Source organism: Diabrotica virgifera, chromosome 10 (genome assembly GCF_917563875.1).
Source record: "Diabrotica virgifera virgifera chromosome 10, PGI_DIABVI_V3a".
Classification (NCBI taxonomy): Eukaryota; Metazoa; Arthropoda; class Insecta; order Coleoptera; family Chrysomelidae; genus Diabrotica; species Diabrotica virgifera.
Window position 1 is genome coordinate 99,082,403 of NC_065452.1, and position 19,426 is coordinate 99,101,828.

Sequence of the window (19,426 nt, forward strand, 5' to 3'; positions counted from 1 at the left end):
CATTGTAGTTGGCATTCTCTTCTTGCTCATCTCCGTGGCATTTTATATTGTAAAGTTCTTCTACGGTGAATTTTGGCTGTGCTCGGTAATTTGGTGTAAATTTTTGACGGCCTCCGGTTGTGATTTCTGATATTTCACTCATAGGTGTTGGTCTAGGCTCCTATGACTGTCCGGGTTTGGGTGCCCATACATTTGACTGGTTCTGGGTCCTGAATGCTGGAGGGTTTAAATTTTGTCTAAATTGGTTGAAGTTTTGTTGTCGATGTGGTTGTTGAAACTGATTCTGTGGGTAGAATTGTCTGATTGGTTGCTGCTATTGCGGAGGTGCAAAATTTGGCTGTTGATAAAATGGTTTTTGGACAGGTACAGGTATTTGCTGTCTCTGAGGTCGGCGTTCTTGATAATTTTCGCTTCTTCCTGATGTTGAAGTTGTTTGATTTTTTTGAAGATATCTAACATTATTTTCTTCCTGTACGTATTGTATCGCCGTGGCTAAACTTCCTGATCTCATTGCTCTGATAACAGAGCCCATTGGTTCTCTTAGGCCTGCTAAAAATGTTGTGAGAGCTTGTTGACGGAAAAATTCTTGTTTGCTTCTTTTAGTGTCGCCATTTACAGTATGTAATTCTAAGTAATTGTTGATACAGCTTAAAAGTCCCATTATCTTTTCGTAAAAATGCATGATAGATTCTGTTGCTCCTTGTCTTAAATTTACTAGGTCTCTAGTAAGCGAATTTTCGTCTATTTGGTCTCCAAAATTTTTAATTATTGCATTTTTTATTTCATCAAAAGTTTCGCATCCATATACGGATATAACTTCTTTGGCTCTACCTGTTAATTTACTTATAATACCATGAAGCAAAAATTTATTTTAGATATTAGCTGCATTTAGTCTATTATAATAATGGTTTAAAAGTATTGTAGAAACTTTAATAAATTCATGTAATTCATTTGGGTTTCCGTCGAAATTGTGGAAGAATGCATACATTTTTCACGTCAAATTGTGGAACTGCCATATTTTAAAAAAATAATTTTCAATATATTGTTATGATCTGCTTTCTATTACTTTGATATTAATTATTATTTATTTGATTAATTATTTAATTGTCGCAATTCATACATAAAAATTAATAAAAAAATCTCAGAGTGCCTTTTTGTCATAAAAAATTAATTAAATTATCTTAGGTTATACTTATCCTTTCTCGTGGCTTCAGTATCTCTTAGTTGATCCTTATCGGGATAAAAATAGGAAAAGGAAATAAATAGAAATACCATAAATACACATACAAATACCTTTATTATCAAAAGCAATGCTCTGTAAATTTATCAATTAAATTCTGTGGGCATAATTGTCCAAATGAAAACCTTTATCATATAAATTAATCTAATTCAAAAAAATATTTATCGCTTTGTTCTTGATACCATTAATAAAACAAGCTAAACAAACAAATTTGGTATTCGCAAAATTACTTATACTTCCTATTAAATTTTTGAAATGTTAGAATCTTAAATGCATATGCTTTTACGTAAAAAAATTTAACTTCTGATTATAAAGAAAATCTATCACATAGGTTATTGACTGACCTTTTTGATTCACACACAATGATGTCTCTTCTTGACCCAAACAGCTTCTCCTTGTTGATTATGTTAGGCTACCAATTAAAGCCCTCTCCGTTCTCAGCAAAAATCCAGCAGCATACCAGCAACTATTTCTCCAAAACACAAGCCAGGCTTCTTTTGACCAGTACTCGTTCAATAAACTCCAAATCTCTCTCCTCTCTTTCTCTCAACAATAATCTCCTGAGACCCAAGTATCTTTTTTACTTGGTGTCACAAATAATTTTAACAACGATAACTCTTGTAACTTACTCTCTTGGACTTTACAGAATCAAAGAGGTATTTCTTCTCGATTTGATTTGTCTCTCGTTCCACTTTTCAGCTACTTTCACTATCAAAACAACCACTAGTACTTGCTTCTGAACTACTCACGAAAACTTTTGACTGCTCTTCACGGATGCCGGTAACACAATAATCTTTCTTTTCCAAACTGTCTCAACATTCAAAACCTCTCTTTCCCCCTTCCAACTTGCCAAGCCAATCAGAAACATTTCTCTTTTCCATTCGAAAAACCCAGCCATTCTTTCGAACAATACGTCTACTCAACTAATCACTTTTCGGAAATTATATAAATTTTTGTGTTTAAACAAACTTAAAATTCCAAATCTCTCTACCTTTATTTTTCTAAAAACTAATAATTACATTTACCTGTGGTTTTACCTTTCCCGTAATAACAAAACAATCTTTTAAATTATAATCCTAAATAAATGTTCCTTTCACTTTACATATTTACAAATGTCTTTAATTCTTCATGGAAAAACTCATTAAACAAAGAAACCCACTGCGTGAAAGCTAACTTCTAATAAATATTTACAAATCAATATACAGGGTGTATCAAATTTATGTGCCTGCGTTATATTAAAAAATAAAAATTTTATTCTATTTTTGATTGCTAAATTGATACACAATAATATATAGTCAATAGTCAAACAAGTATAGTAAATTTCAAATATATCAATCTTAAATTGCTTACTATCTATCTATTAATCTCTAGTGTTTATTAATATAGTATTTATTAAGCTATTCAAATGTTTCTTTAAATAAGTTTCTAAATCTGGCTCTAAAATCAATCTAAGGACTTATAGGAGATATTTCTAAATTATTTTAATCTTTCTATGAATTTATTCAAATCTTTGTTTTTATCTTCTTAATCTAGCTCTAATTCAATCTAAGGACTCACAGGAGTCTAATTTAATAATATTTCTTTTAAAATTTAATCTTCTTAATTCAAAGTATGTAATAATAAAAATCGCTTACAAGATAAAGACGATGCCGATGTGCATTCCTTTGCTCCTGAAGGCTTCTAACTTCTATTTCTAACTGCTAATTCCCTCGGGTGAACTTTGCAAACGGTTTCCCTGGGGCTGGTTCTTGGAACAGTGGACAAACACTTAAAAGTGACGAGATCTGTAAAGACTCTTCCACTTCCGTACTGACTCTGCGCCAATTATGAATGTTCTTGGGAAAAACACTTTATTAAAAACTGAACTTCACAATTAAAAACTTTTATTTCGACAAACAAAGATTTTAGTTACAACTCAATAATTTAAAATCAGACTTTATTTTAACATTTAAATCAGACTACTTTTACTATTTTTTATCAGACTGAAAAATATTGATTTTTACATGGTGTTTTATAATTTTATAATTGCTGATCTTGCTGTCCAATACGTCGCAATTAAGGTAAACGAGTGTAATTTCGGCGGTAAGGGTTATTTCGGCGGTTTTCTCAAATTATTAAATTTATTAACGTTCACAATAAAAGAAATTAAAATATAGGCATTTCTACTCATGCCCTATACATCTGGCAACAATATTAAATAATTTCGGTTGGAATAAATACCTACGTGCCGGCCTAAAAAATCATAGTTTACTCCTGTGTTAGACATTGTGGAAGACGAATCTGCGATCTTATAAGGTAAGTGATCTGTACGGATTTTTAAAATTCTTTTTTCTTGCATTTTACTTGTATTTGAAAATATAATTTTGTGTTCGGAGTAGTCTGTAAGGTTTGAATTTTATGCTTTGAGTCGTATTTTTACGTTTTGGCTTTGTTTTTACAATAAATAGAGCACCCCGAAATTACCAACAACCTAAAATAAAGTGTTGGTAATTTCAGCGGTATTGCCGAAACTTACCGCTACACCAGTTTATATTAGGATTTATTTATTTAGTTTAATTGTCAGCAAAAAATATAAAAAACAATAATTAAGCTTAATACAAAAATATCTCTTTTTTTTAGGTAATTTCGTCATACTTTTTGTAAGGTTTATTCTAAGTAATACTATTCCTAATTTTTGACGTATTTTGAATTGCATTAAAAAAAATTAAAGTTGCAAGCATTTTTTTCTATACATTTTTGTTTATATTAAAATTGTGTTTTAAATATTGTTTTTCCTCCAGGTTAGCCTCAAAGGTTTAGACTTGGTGTTTTAAGTCATATTTTAGTTTTTTGTTTTATACTTACAAAAAAAGTGAATGCCGAAATTACCAACAGCCTAAAAGAAAGTGTTGGTAATTTCAGCAGTACTGCCGAAATTTCCTGCTAGAACAATTTGTATTAACATAAAGTTTGTTTAATTCTATTGCTAACAAAAAATATAAACAACTATTAAATTTAATAAAAAAAATCACATTTTTTCTTGAGGTAATTTCGTGATACTTTTTATGTTTTATTTTAAGTGATACTATTTCTATTCTTTAACGTGTTATGCATTTCACTAAAAAAAATTAAAGTTGCATGAATTTTTTCTATACATTTTTGTTATACTAAAATTGTGTTTTGAATATTGTTTTACTTTCGAGTTAACCTCAAGGGTTTAAGCTTTTTGTTTTAGGTGATATTTTGACTTTCTGTTTTTTACTTACAAAAAAAAGTGAATGCCGAAATTACCAACAGCCTAAAACAAAATATTGATAATTTCAGCGGTACTGCCGAAATTTCCCGCTAGAACAATTTGTATTATTATTTATTCTTTAAATTCAATTGCCAACAAAAAATATGAAAAACTATCAAGTTTAATAAAAAAGTATCTAATTTTTTTCTTGAGGTAAATTCGTCATTCTTTTTGTTAGTTTTATTCTAAGTATTACTGTTTCTATTTTTTAACGTGTTATAAATTACATTAAAAAAATGAAAGTTGCATGCATTATGTCATAGATTTTTTTATATTCTAAAATTGTGTTTCAAATATTATTTTAACACCGGGTTAGTTCCAAAGGTTTAAACTTTATGTTTTAAGTCGTATTTTAATTTTTTGTTTTATACTTACAAAAAAAAGTAAACGCCGAAATTACCAATAGCCCAGAACTAAGTTTTGTAGTTTCGGCGCTATTGCCGGAATTGCCTTACAGACCAATTTCATTAAGTCATAAAGTTTTTAAATTTAAGTAGTTGTTAACAAAATTGATAAGAACGTATATAGCAAGTATTTTATTAAAAATTGTCCAACTTTTTTATGCGGTAATTTCGTTATCTCTTCTTTCAGTTTAGTTTTAGTTAACTAATATTAACTAAACAATAAATTGGGTCTTCAGTAGTTAAGTAAGTACTTAGCTATTTTTTTTTTAGCATAATGAAGCCCAAAAAGACAAATCCTTATACTCAAGAAGATATTAAACAAGCTGTTGATGCCATTGAAGCAGGAATGTCCATAACAGCTGCTGCTTAACAATTTAACATACCCAGACAAACTCTTTCTGATAAACGAAATAACAAACATACTGGATCAGTTGGGACTCAGACAATTTTATCTAAAGATGAAGAGCAATTTTTAGAAGAATGGATACTTAACTCAGCAAGGCAAGGATTTCCCGTTACAAAAGAGCAGCTTTTAAATAGCGTAAAAGGAATACTGGATGATCTGCAGCGCCCAAATCCTTTTCACAACAACCGGCCTGGTAGGGATTGGTATGACAGATTTATGAGAGGGCACCCCAATATAAGTCTAAGGATGTCCCAAAATTTGACTAAACAACGTTCTAAACTATCGGAAGAACAGATACGTAACTGGTTTGCAGAAATAAGTAGCTACCTTGAAAAAGACGGCTTCTTAGATATCCTCCTTCTCCTAGATCCAAGTATGGTGTATAATTGTGACGAGACGGCTTTTTTTCTGTCTCCAAAAGGAGACAAAGTTTTGGCCAAAAAAGGAGATAAAACCGTCTATGCGTTTATTACTACAAGCGAAAAGGAGTGCCTTACTTCATTAATAATGGTTAATGCTCTAGGCCAGTAGCCTCCTCCTATGGTAGTTTACGCAATGCAACGAGTTTCAACAGTGATCAGTTCCAGCTTTCTCAAAGGTTGGGCAATGGGACGCTCCGAAAATGGATGGATGACCCAGGAAACTTTTTTTGAATACATTGCGAATGTATTTATTAAGTGGTTACATGATAACAAAATTCAAAGGCCAAATATTTTATTTTTTGACGGTCACACTTCTCATCTAACCCTTCAGCTCAGCCGATTCTGCTCCAAAAAATGGAATAGTACTGATCAGCCTATATCCAAACTCTACCCACATCTTGCAACCATTGGATGTGGCTTTATTCCATTCTCTTAAATCGACCTACAAAAAACTTATTCAAAACTGGCGCGTAGATAATTCAAATAAAACCTTTGCCAAAGATAATTTTGCTCCAATTCTAAATGAAGCGTTATTAAAAAATTGTCACTTTTCAAAAACAATACAAAATGGATTTCGAACTTGTGGGCTCGTGCCCTTTAACCCAGATAACATAAAATTCCAAAAGTTTTTTAAAAACGGTGTTACTCAGGATCTGCAACAAAGTTTAGATGTCGAAAAAAAACTAAAAGAAATCAAAGAAAAAGAGGAAAGAAAACAAAGCAGGATTGATAAACAAAAAGAAAAGGAAACCCAGCAGTTAAAAAAGAAACCAAATACAAAAAAAATAAATCTTCCAAAGATGAACCAGCAAAAACTGCTTTAAAATCAGATCTTGGAGAGTATTTGGTGGTAAATTATGAGGACAACCTATTTCCAGGAATAATTATCTCTGTGAATAAGGAAAATAAAAGTTTTAATGTCAGGTGTATGGAAAAGTCGGGGTCTTTTTGGAAGTGGCCACAAAAGGAGGACATATTAACCTATCCAAAAGAACATGTTGTCTGTTCGATTAAAGAACCAAAATTGATAAATGAAACCAAAAAAATATATGAAGTACCGGATATGCCAAAAGAGTTTATCAAATTATTTAATAATTAAGGGTTCCTATAATACCAAAAAATAGTTTTAAATACCGTTAAATACCTATTAAGTTCAACACTGTTTTGCAATAATAAATGTTTTGTGATTATTAGTTGGTATATTATTAATAAGGAATATTTTTAAACATTTAGATGTAAGTACTTATTTGTCCGTTCTGTTTTGTTATGAACGTTTTTTGACAACATGAAGTAAGTAATGTTTAATGTGTTGTCATATTTTCACATCTATACATTTTTTAGGTGTTTATTTCAGTTTTAGTTCCTATAAATGTTTGTTTAAAATGTTAATAAATGTTGGTTTATTAAATGTTTGTTTAAAATTTTCTTATTTAAATTTTAAATAAAAAAAAGGCAAATATTTTTCTAACAATAGTTTGTCTTCAGTCACCACCGAAATTACCAGCATAACCATCACGAAAATAGCACCTCCCTATGCCGAAATTACTGACGTAGGTAGTTTCTGCACTCTTTTTTTATTTAACTAAATCAGAAAAATAAATAAAATAACTAGCCTTCCCCTTTTGATAAAGACATTATTTCTGAGCCGAAATCACATACTCCAATTTTTATAATGTGTATAACTGAGAAGTGCTTGCCATATAAAATTATACCTTAACAAATAAGGCCTTAAGCCGCCGAAGTTACCCTCACTTACCTCTTACCTTAGGTCCAGAATATGTATTCAACGCTGCGACGCGGCGGTTACCTCGTGTTGAATCCATGTGGTGAATATACTGGATCAGGGGTGGCGAACCTTTTTATATTAGAAGGCCAATTTTCATTTTACCATTTTTGAGAAGGCCGCATCCATATATACATATATACGATTTAATTAAAGGGATTTATATGCAAAATTAAAATACATAATTTTCTTTGCAATTAAATAGTTTATTTTTTAAAATGACATACAATTAATAAATTCCAAAAAATTTGAGATTTAATTTTACGATCCAGAAAATTTAATGGGATTTCTGTGGTTGTTTATTGGATGACAAAAAAGAAATATTTGGTTCAATTGACGTGGTACGTAATTTAAGTTGATCTTCCAAATGAACATCACTTATGTGACTTCTTAGACGGGATTTAATTTGAGTCATGTATATTTTTATAATTTTTATTTTATGAAAAGGCCACAACTTGGGCAAGAAAAGGCCACATGCGGCCTTAAGGCCGCACGTTCGCCACCCCTGTACTGGATGGTAGCGGTCGTTGTACCATAACTCACGCTTTACACAGTTAGGATTGATCGTTTTTCATTTGTATAAAATGAATATCTCAGTTTAGGAATTGAATTGGACTTGATAAATTATATATACACATGTAGATATCATATTCTGACCTGACATACAGATAGTGCAGTGGCTAATTTGGACCATTTTTGGACCTAACTCACTTTACGCACAGAGCACAGAATTACAGTCGGAAAAATGAAAGAATACCCATGAACGATCACAACAATCACTTATTTTGTATTCGCAGTTTTTTTCTATAACAAACGTTTTTTATTTATAGAAGAAGAAAGCAAACACAAAATAAGTGATTGATGTGATCGTTCATGGGTATTCTTTCATTTTTCCGACTGTAGTTACTCCTAGGTTTGACTAGTCAGAGGCCAAAAGTGGAATTTATTTCGGAGTTTGACTATGAACGCTAGTCAGACCTAAAAATTGACTAGTCAAACCTAGGAGTGCCTGAACTTCGGGGTTTGACTATAACACATACATACCTAGTTTATATAGGGTGGAAGGCACTTATGGAATAAAAGTATTTCTGTCCTTGTTTATTTAGCGTTTTTTAAAACAAAATTTAAAAAACGCTACCGGTCCATTTTTACATACCTAATTTATATAGGGTGGAAGGCACTTATGGAATAAAAGTATTTCTGTCCTTGTTTATTTAGCGTTTTTTAAAACAAAATTTAAAAAACGCTACCGGTCCATTTTTAAATATAAATATAGGCTTTTTAAACCTAAATTTGAATGTACAGGGCGATTAACGCAAACCCAACATAGTCCATAAGCTTTATTTTTAATGGAACACCCTACCTATCTATCTATCAGTCTTGCGACATCCAATATTGGACATAGGCCTCCCCTTCGCTCCTCCATCTTTCTCTATCCCGAGCCATGTGCATCCATTTTGAGCCGGCTTGGTGTTTCAGGTCATCTACCCATCTCATCTGTGGTCTCCCTCTCTTTCCTTTGTATGTCCATAATCTCCACTCTGTAATAATTTTATTCCATCTTTCGCCTATTTGTCTAATAGTATGGCCGGCGAATTTCCATTTTAATTTAGCTGTTTGACGGGTAGCATCCTTAACTTTTGAGACATTTCTTACTCAGGAATTCATTTTTCTATCTGACAGTCTTATGTTGATCATTTGTCTTTCCATTACTCTTTGTGTTTTTGCAATTCTGTCCATATTCGCTTTTGTGAACGTCCATGTCTGACATCCATATGTAAGGACCAGAAGAATATAATATATAGCTTTCACCTATATATTATATCGGTGCCGCCCAAAATCCCGACAGCCAAAATACGGGCGGCCAAAATCTCGACACGCCAGAATCCCGACAGGCCCGAATCCCGACAGGCCCAAATCCCGACAGGCCCGAATCCCGACAGGCCAGAATCCCGATCGCCAAAATCCCGACAGGCCAGAATTCCGACAAATAAGAATCCTGTCAGATTTTCACCTGTCACAACCACCTTGTAGACTACAAAACCTGGTATTAGCGGCCACCTTTTTATATCGGCCAATAGTTCTGTCATTTTTACTGACCGTTATTGACAGGTTTTACTGTAATTTAGCTAGTACAGCAAAACCTGTGTTACCGGCCACCTGTCAAAACCGGCCACCTTAACTAGCCGGCCAGTTTCAAAGTTCACCAAACCAAAACGTGTGGACTATAAAACCTGGTATTAGCGACCACCTTTTTATATCGGCCAATAGTTCTGTTATTTTTACTGACCGTTATTGACACGTTTTACTGTAATTTAGCTAGTACAGTAAAACCTGTGTTACCGGCTACCTGTCAAAACCAGCCACTTTAACTAGCCGGCTAGTTTCAAAGTTCCCCAAACCAAAATTTGTGGACTAAAAACCTGGTATTAGCGGCCACCTTTTTTATCGGCCAATAGTTTTGTCATTTTTACTGACCGTTATTGACAGGTTTTACTGTAATTTAGCTAGTAGAGTAAAACTTGTATTACCGGCCACCTTAACTAGCCGGCCAGTTTCAAAGTACCCCAAACCAAAACTTGTGGACTACAAAACCTGGTATTAGCGGCCACCTTTTTTATCGGCCAATAGTTCTGTTATTTTTACTGACCGTTATTGACAGGTTTTACTGTAATTTAGCTAGTACAGTAAAACCTGTGTTAACGGCCACCTGTCACAACCGGCCACCTGAACTAGCCGGCCAGTTTCAAAGTTCCTCAAACCCGGTATTAGCGGCCACCTTTTTATATCGGCCAATAGTTGTCATTTTTACTGACCGTTATTGACAGGTTTTACTGTAATTTAGCTAATACAGCAAAACCTGTGTTACCGGCCACCTATCAAAACCGGCCACCTTAACTAGCCGGCCAGTTTCAAAGTTCCCCAAACCAAAACTTGTGGACTACAAAACCTGGTATTAGCGACCACCTTTTTATATCGGCCAATAGTTCTGTTATTTTTACTGACCGTTATTGAGAGGTTTTACTGTAATTTAGCTAGTACAGTAAAACCTGTGTTACCGGCTACCTGTCAAAACCGGCCACCTTAACTAGCCGGCTAGTTTCAAAGTTCCCCAAACCAAAATTTGTGGACTAAAAACCTGGTATTAGCGGCCACCTTTTTTTATCGGCCAATAGTTATGTTTGTTATTTTTACTGACCGTTATTGACAGGTTTTACTGTAATTTAGCTAGTACAGTAAAACCTGTGTTACCGAACACCTTAACTAGCCGGCCAGTTTCAAATTTCCCCAAACCAAAATTTGTGGACTACAAAACCTGGTATTAGCGGCCACCTTTTTATATCGGCCAATAGTTCTGGTATTTTTACTGATCGTTATTGACAGGATTTATTGTACTAATATAATCTACTTTCAAATAAATTAAAACTGATTAATTCGCAAAAATTTTTCCATGATTATTTTCACTAATTTTGGAAAAATGTGAAAACTTTGAATTATCCACGTCCGTCTGTCCGTCCGTCCGTCTGTCTGTCTGTCCGCAAACACAACTCCTCCATCATTATACCAGGTAGAATGACATTTGAGGTGTCAAATGAAAGCTTATAATCCAAGGATGGTACTAAAGGTGAGAAATTTGACCTAGACTGTCTGTCCGTCTGTCCGTCCGAATCCGAATATAACTTCTCCGTCATTATACCAGGTAGAATGCTAAATGCGGTGTCAAATTAAAGCTTATAATCCAAGGATGGAACTAAAAGTGAGAAATTTGACCTAGGTTGTCTGTCCGTCCGACCGCGAATATTACTTACTCCTCCGTCATTATAGCAGGTAGAATGACAAATGAGGTGTCAAATGAAAGCTTATATGCCAAGGATGGTACTAAATGTAAGAAATTTGACCTAGCTTTGTCCGTCCGTCCGTATGTCTGTCTGTCCGTAAACACAACTCCTCCATCATTATACCAGGTAGAATGACAAATGAGGTGTTAAATAAAAGCTTATAAGCCAAGAATGGTAATAACGGTGAGAAATTTGACATAGGCTGTCTGTCCGTCCGACCGCGAATATAACTCCTCCATCATTTTACCAGGTAGAATGACAAATGAGGTGTCAAAAAGGCTTATAATCCACACGATCTAAAGTTGACTTCGATTTAAAAATTATAGACATAACCGTTAATGGATTAAGTGATAGTGTTTTGGCCTCATTAAATTTATTTCATTCGAAGTACCTGGCCTATTTTCTTGCCCAGATATTGTACTAAATTTTTTGTTTTCTCTTTAATTACCTTTCGTTAGTACTAACTAGTCGTGGTCGTCAGTAAGTAAGAACAAATTGAATTGTTAAGTCGTTTCCTGTAGTTATCAAGTGTCGCCAAAAAACGCCGGTTTCAGTTATAGTAAAAAATAAATTAACCCTTTCTCCCTCCTTCCTTCACCTTACTAATAACTGAAGACTTCTCGACCTACCAGTTAAAATAAGGTAAGAATTTTTTTGTTATTATTTCCATACAGTCCGCTTTAAATTCGATTGCGTAATAGACCAGCATAGCCCAATCGCCACCCCATAAGTTTGGCCTTCTAGCCGGATCGTCTTGAATCAATTTCGTTGTTGCTTTGCCGGTTCAAGATCTGATCTATCGTATTTTTCGCATTGGATAAATTTATTTAAAATTATAATTGTAATCGGTATAGTATATTTGTCGTGTTAAAATCTAATTAAATCGTAGTGTACCCTTTTTTTGTCGTGTATCGAAAAACCTTGTTCTTCGGTCGACTATAGTTGGAACATTGAATTCGTGTTTTTGCTTCTGAACCCATCGCTTAGTGAAATCGATTTTGATTAAGTAAATATATTTGATTTGGATATTTTGCAAACCTAAAAATAATTTGTTTGGATTTAGTTTAATAAAATTTTAGTAATTGTTGAAAAAATATATACACCTAACTACTATTCTTGACATATTTTGGGTTTTGTTCCATTTTATTTCTTCATCATTGATAATTTTTTGAAAGAATTTCAATATTTATTATTAAACATGCCTAAAAGTCAAAACGAACTAAAATTGGAGCGTTTATGCTCTAAACGTGAAACTATCTTTCGTAGGGCTCAATTATGTTACGATGCCGGGTCGGCCTTAGAAAAAGATCCAGAAAATGCCTCAAAAATGCGTAACTTTGCAGTTAGATATAGTACTTTCGAAAAAACTCTATCAGAATATGAGGAAATTGTTCAAGATATCGTTATATTAAAACAAGAGATGGAGCCAGATGCTGGCGTTGCATACCATACGCATTTAGATGCATTTTATGATCTCTACTCCAATATTGAATATTTAGCTTCATTATTAATAAATAAACCTGCTGTTTTGAGTAATAATCCCAATAGTACTAATAATTCTACTATTAAAATGCCCAAATTTGAATTAGTTAAGTTTGATGGTGAAGATATATCTCTGTGGCCTGTTTTCTATGAAAATTTCAAACAATTTGTTCATAACAAAATAGAATATCCCAAGTCCGATAAGCTACAGTATTTGTTGAGTTGTATTTCCGGGAAAGCCTTGAAAAGCTGTAGCTCAATAGAACCCATTCCTAATAATTATGACATTATTTGGAATATGCTTGTTGAAAGATATAATGATAAAAAATATTTGTTTAATCTCTATATGGATCGAATTGTTAATTTTCGCGGTTTGCAATCTAATAATCCATCATATTTGGAAATATTTTTGGAAAAGTTTGATACTAATGTTTCTGCACTAAAACGATTAAATCTCGATAATTTAGATGATCATATTTTAACTTATTTAGCTATGTTAAAATTACCACAAGATACCATAGATTCATTTGATTTAATAAGAAATAATAATGATTTACCCGCTTATGATGATTTATTGAAATTTTTACGCCAACGTAGTAAATCTCTTATTAAAAATGATAGATCAAGGAATTCCAAAAATAATTTTTCGTTTCAAAAACCGAACAAATTGTTTCATTTGCAAGAACAGAATACGTATTCCTCCATAGATTGTGTTGTTTGTAAAAAAGGCCCACATTTAATTAAAGACTGTAAGCACTTTTTAGGGCTACCATTTGAATCCAGATTTAAATTAGTGAAGGAAAATAATTTATGTTTAAATTGTTTTTCTTCAAAGCATCGAGTATCCAATTGTCCGTCAAAATTTTCTTGTGTTGTGTGCAAAGCTAGGCACCATTCCAAGTTGCATAAGCCAAATACTACTCGGCCTAATGAGAATGTTCCATTTCCCTCCACTAGTACTGAGCCTACCTCTGGTTCTTCTGATAATCCTTCTAGTTTACATGTCCGCCATTCTAAAAATATCCCAAATGAATCAGAATCGAGTTCTGTTAGTCTGTTTGGGACAATAATGGTTAAAGTTGTTGATAAATGGGGTAGTGCTCACAAGGTTAGATTTTTGTTAGATAGTGGTTCTTCTGCTAATTTTCTTACTTTTGATTGTTCCCGAAAATTAGGCCTAAGTTATTCGAAATTAAATTTGACAGTTTCTGGTATAGGAGGATCAACCACCCCGATAGTAGGTAAAACCAACATTGTTATCTTTTCCCATTTTGATAAAAAAATACAATATCCTATAGAAGTGTTGCTTATAGACACAATCTCTAATAAGTTGCCAGATCAACCAGTTGACAAAGACTGTATTAACAGTATAGAACACTTGAAATTAGCTGACCCGAATTTCTTTTTTCCTGGCAAGATAGATGGTATTTTAGGCTTATCTGTCTTTTCAAATATCATTGGTTGTAATAGAGTGTCATGCGAAGATTCTCTATCAGCTATTGAGACTAGTTTAGGTTATGTAGTCATGGGCTCAGCTGCACCAAATTTTGAAAAAATCCACACATATTTGTCTTTCGTCTGTAACCCTTTGTTGAATTTAGATTCCTTGGTCGAAAGAATGTATGAATTAGAGGATTTGCCCACTGTTACTAATAGTTCATCAGAAGATGAAATTTGTGAAAATTTATTTTTAGAAAATGTATGTAGAGATGCAGATGGTAGATACACAGTTTCATTGCCGTTCCAAAATGATCCTAATGTACTGGGTGATTCTTTTGTTCTTGCTAAAAATAGATTGTTGTCCTTAGAAAATCGCCTAGCACCAAACCCAGAACTTAGAAAACTTTACTGTGATATCTTTCAAGACTATTTAGACCAAAAGCACATGAGTTTAGTTCCCATTCAAACCATTGATTCGTTGTCGTATTATATTCCCCATCATTGTGTTTTTAAATCAGATAGCCCTTCCACTCCTTGTAGAATAGTCTTTGATGCCTCTATGAAAACTAGTAAAGGACCGTCATTAAATGAAATTCTTTATAAAGGTCCAAAATTACAAAATAATCCTACCACAATATTGTTGAATTTTCGTCTTTTTCCAATCGCAATTGTCGCTGATTTGAAACAAATGTATAGGCAGGTTAAAGTGGTTGAATCTCATTGTTCGTTTCAAAGAGTTTTGTGGAGATTTGATACCAATGATCCTATTTCTATTTTCCAATTAAATACTTTAACTTTTGGAGTAAAAGCCTCACCATATCTTAGTCTCAGGGTAATAAAACAATTATGTAATGACGAATCTAAAAGTTTTCCTGATGCTATCATCCCAATTTTAAGAGATATGTATGTAGACGATTTTATTAGCAGTTTTCCAAATGTTTCTGAAGCTATAGTTACACACACTCAGTTAGTGAATTTGTTTCAAAAAGGTGGTTTTAAATTAACCAAATGGATGTCGAACTCGAACGATCTACTATCGACAATCCCCGAACCCCTTCAATTGGTCAAAACCAAACAATTTGATAAGTCAGTCTCCAAAGTGTTAGGATTGCAATGGGAAGAAAAATGTGACAATTTTAGTTTTGGCTTAGAAATACCCTCATCGACCCGTTGTACAAAAAGAAACATGCTCTCACTTGTTGCTCGTATGTTTGACCCCTTGGGATTCCTATCTCCTATAACCCTCTTGCTTAAAATTTGGATAAAGAAACTTTGGACTCTAAAGGTAGATTGGGATAGTACCGTACCAAAAGAAATCGAAATAGCATGGGAAAAGTTTCAAAATGAATTTCATGTCCTATACAAAATACAAATTCCACGCCATATAGCAGTTACACCTAATTCGTCGTTGTCTTTTGTAGGATTTTCAGACGCAAGTGCTGCTGGATACGCAGCCATTGTTTATTCCAGGGTTGTTAATTGTACAGGTCAAGTTAAAGTTACTTTACTCTACTCTGAATCTAAAGTATCTCCAATGTCTAAAATAACTCTTCCTCGATTAGAGCTTTGTGGAGCGCTTCTTCTCTCAAAGCTTCTTTCACATGCTATTGAAACTTATTCTCCTAGACATAATATTGATAAAATTTTTGCCTTAAGTGATTCCATGATTGTATTAAATTGGATAAAGTCCTCAGAGAAAAATCTCAAAATATTTGTTCAAAATAGAGTTGTTACAATTCATAAGATGGTTCCGTCAGAGTATTGGTTTTTTGTTCCTGGAAAGGAAAATGTTGTTGATTGCGCCTCTCGAGGTTTGTTTCCTTCTTCGTTAGTCAACCATTCCACATGGTTTACTGGTCCAAATTGGTTACTGTTGGAGCCAGAATATTGGCCTATTCAGTCTGTCAACGGACAGGAAATTATGATTTGTGATTCTGAATATAGATCACAAACCTTCTTTGGTAATGTCACTCGTGTAATTTCTCCGCTGTATACTCTTATTGAATATTTTTCCAGTTGGTCGAAACTTTTAAATTCCACAGTATACGTATTGAGATTTCTTAGAAAATTGTCTTTAAATAAACGGATATCTCTATTTGATTTAAAAATTGCAGAAATTGAATTAATTCGAGCTGTCCAGCAAAAGCATTTTTCTGAAGAATATAAAGCCCTTTCTCAAAATCTCGTTGTAAAATCTTCCATACGTCGTTTGAATCCATTTATTGAAAATGGAATAATTAGAGTAGGTGGACGTTTGTCCAACTCCCAATGTAGTTTTGAACAAAAACATCCGATTTTGTTGCCCAAAGCCGATCCTTTAACCATTTTGTTAATAGATTATTTCCATAAATTGCATTTACATGCTGGAGCGTATTTGTTGCAAAATCTTCTGAGAACAAATTATTGGATACTATCTAGTCGTCAGGCCATCAGAAATAGAATTTGGAGATGTAATCGTTGTTTTCGTCTTAATCCTAAACCTACCTATCCTATGATGGCTGACTTACCCGCCGTAAGAGTCAATCAGGCAAAAGCCTTTTTACACACTGGTGTAGATTATACTGGTGCGTTTTCCATTACTATAGGAAAATATCGTGGCGTAAAAACTCAAAAGGCTTACGTATGTTTGTTTGTTTGTCTAAGTACGAAAGCCATACATCTTGAATTAGCCTCCTCGCTCTCTACAGATTGTTTCTTAGCCACTTTCAAAAGATTTTATCTCGTCGTGGAAATTGTAAGGTTTTATATTCAGATAATGGCACAAATTTTGTGGGTGCCAAGAGAGTCCTCGATGAAATATATCAATTAACTACTTCAAAAACTTATAAAGATGCATTCCAACAGGAACTTAATAATACCAAAATTTCTTGGAAAATGAACGTACCTTATGGCAGTCACTTCGGTGGTATTTGGGAAAGCAATATAAAAAGTGTAAAACTTCATTTAAATAGAGTTGTGGGGAATCAAATCCTTACTTACGAAGAATTTTTAACTGTTCTGACACAAATCGAGTGTCTTTTGAATTCGCGTCCTCTTTGTGTTCAAAGTAACGACCCTGAAAATCCAGTCGCGCTGACTCCATCGCATTTTTTATGTACAGAACCTTTAGTGTCATTACCCTCGATGGATATTGATCTTGATAAAAATATGAGTACTTTGAAAAGATATAAATTATTAGATTGCATTGTTCAACATTATTGGAAAAGATGGCATTCAGAATATTTGTCTTCTATGCAGTCTCGTTTAAAATGGAACACTAACTCGAACCCTCCCAAAGAGGGAATGGTAGTTATAATAAAAAATGAAACTATCCCACCTTTACAGTGGCCTCTGGCAGTCATAGAGACTTTGTATCCTGGAAAAGATGGGATTGTTCGAATCGTAAAAGTGCGAACCAAGCACGGTAGTTACATGCGCCCAGTCGTTAAACTGTGTCCTCTACCCAGTCAATAAACTGGAGAGGATTTTTTTATTTTATTTGATAGTTAAAATTTTAGTTTAGGGTGATGGGTTCATGTGCAGACTTAGCATATTAAAATTAAATTAGTTTTCGTTGATTTTTCGTTTATTTTAAAAATAAACTCGGGGGGGGCAGGATGTTTTGGCCTCATTAAATTTATTTCATTCGAAGTACCTGGCCTATTTTCTTGCCCAGATATTGTACTAAATTTTTTGTTTTCTCTTTAATTACCTTTCGTTAGTACTAACTAGTCGTGGTCGTCAGTAAGTAAGAACAAATTGAATTGTTAAGTCGTTTCCTGTAGTTATCAAGTGTCGCCAAAAAACGCCGGTTTCAGTTATAGTAAAAAATAAATTAACCCTTTCTCCCTCCTTCCTTCACCTTACTAATAACTGAAGACTTCTCGACCTACCAGTTAAAATAAGGTAAGAATTTTTTTGTTATTATTTCCATACAGTCCGCTTTAAATTCGATTGCGTAATAGACCAGCATAGCCCAATCGCCACCCCAGATAGATTTCAGCAAATTAAGAGCAATGGTGAAATTTTTGAGTTTTTGTACGACATCAATCAGATTAAGGATATGACTGCTAGTGATTTATCAGATAAATGTTTTAAGGTATGTGATGCTTTAACTGTTGATGAGTCAAAAGATCTAAATTATGCTGATCTAAAAGATGAACTCAAAGTATTTTCCACGATTGTGAAGCCCAAGTTTCTCCAGAGACCCTGAAAATGAGTACAAATAGAGAGTATGATTTTGATTTCGCACCCAACGTTAGTGTTGCTTTGAGGATTTTATTAACCCTACCAGTGACAGTGGCCTTTGGAGAGAGAAGTCTTTCAAAGCTAAAACGAATAAAAAATTACTAAGATCAACTATGTCCCAGGTACGTTTGAGTGCTCTAGAGACAATTTCTAATGAACATGAAATAGGTGAGTCTCTGGATGTTGAAGAATTATTAAAAGACTTTTCCCGTGCCAAGGCAAGAAGAGTGCTACTTACTTAAAAAAAATAAGTGTGTAATTATGGATATGGATAATGACTTTTTGGATATTAAAGCATGTTACGTATAACATTCCGTTAACTTCTAATCATCTTTATTGTTATTTTATTTAAATTTTGATAATGTTCTGTTATTAAAGTATACTTAAAACAATAACTAATGAATATTTCGTCTTTCACTGACGTCATAACAAACCTATAGATTATCAGACCTGTACGTTTTTGTACCTGGTGTACTCCTGTCGGTAAACAAATTAACTGTATTGTGACATCGTCGTCGTAGGACGGAAAATATGTTACTTTGGTCGGAGCATTCAAGACGACAAGAAGTCTACGACGATAAGGCTAGTATCTTTTAACTATTTCATTGTCTGTAATATTCACTCAGAGGGAAAGTATATTGTCATAAATGTCTTATAAAATTATCTCTCGTAATTTGTGGGGTTATGTTACATCTCATATTATCCAATTCCAATTTTGTATATTATAATCATGAATTTCTGAAACATAGTAAATTCCGTACATCATATCCACCTTAAATTCTTTTCCGATATTTAGTATTTTCATAAATTTTTACAATACTTATGGCATTATTCCATATCATTTAATAACTATACTATCCTTTATGAAAAGCTATTTCCAAAATAAATATATTCAGCATTTAAATTTTA

The 19,426-nt window shown here is 33.4% G+C and overlaps 1 protein-coding gene across 1 annotated transcript; it reads left to right on the forward strand.

Annotated features, from left to right (window-relative positions):
• Positions 1–15,191: 15,191 nt before the first annotated feature.
• On the forward strand, positions 15,192–18,482 carry LOC126893123 (uncharacterized). Its single transcript, XM_050663070.1, has 2 exons — positions 15,192–16,265; positions 18,369–18,482. Exons 1-2 carry the CDS (start codon positions 15,192–15,194, stop codon positions 18,480–18,482), a joined length of 1,188 nt encoding a protein of 395 aa, XP_050519027.1.
• The last annotated feature ends 944 nt before the right edge of the window (positions 18,483–19,426 follow it).

What these genes read in the sequence shown, in the direction of transcription:
- LOC126893123 (XM_050663070.1), top strand. Translation starts at nt 15,192, where the DNA reads ATGTATGTAGACGATTTTATTAGCAGTTTTCCAAATGTTTCTGAAGCT. An exon ending in TCTTTGGTAATGTCACTCGT is followed by an intron (nt 16,266 to 18,368) that starts GTAATTTCTCCG and finishes AAATGTTTTAAG; the next exon opens with GTATGTGATGCTTTAACTGT.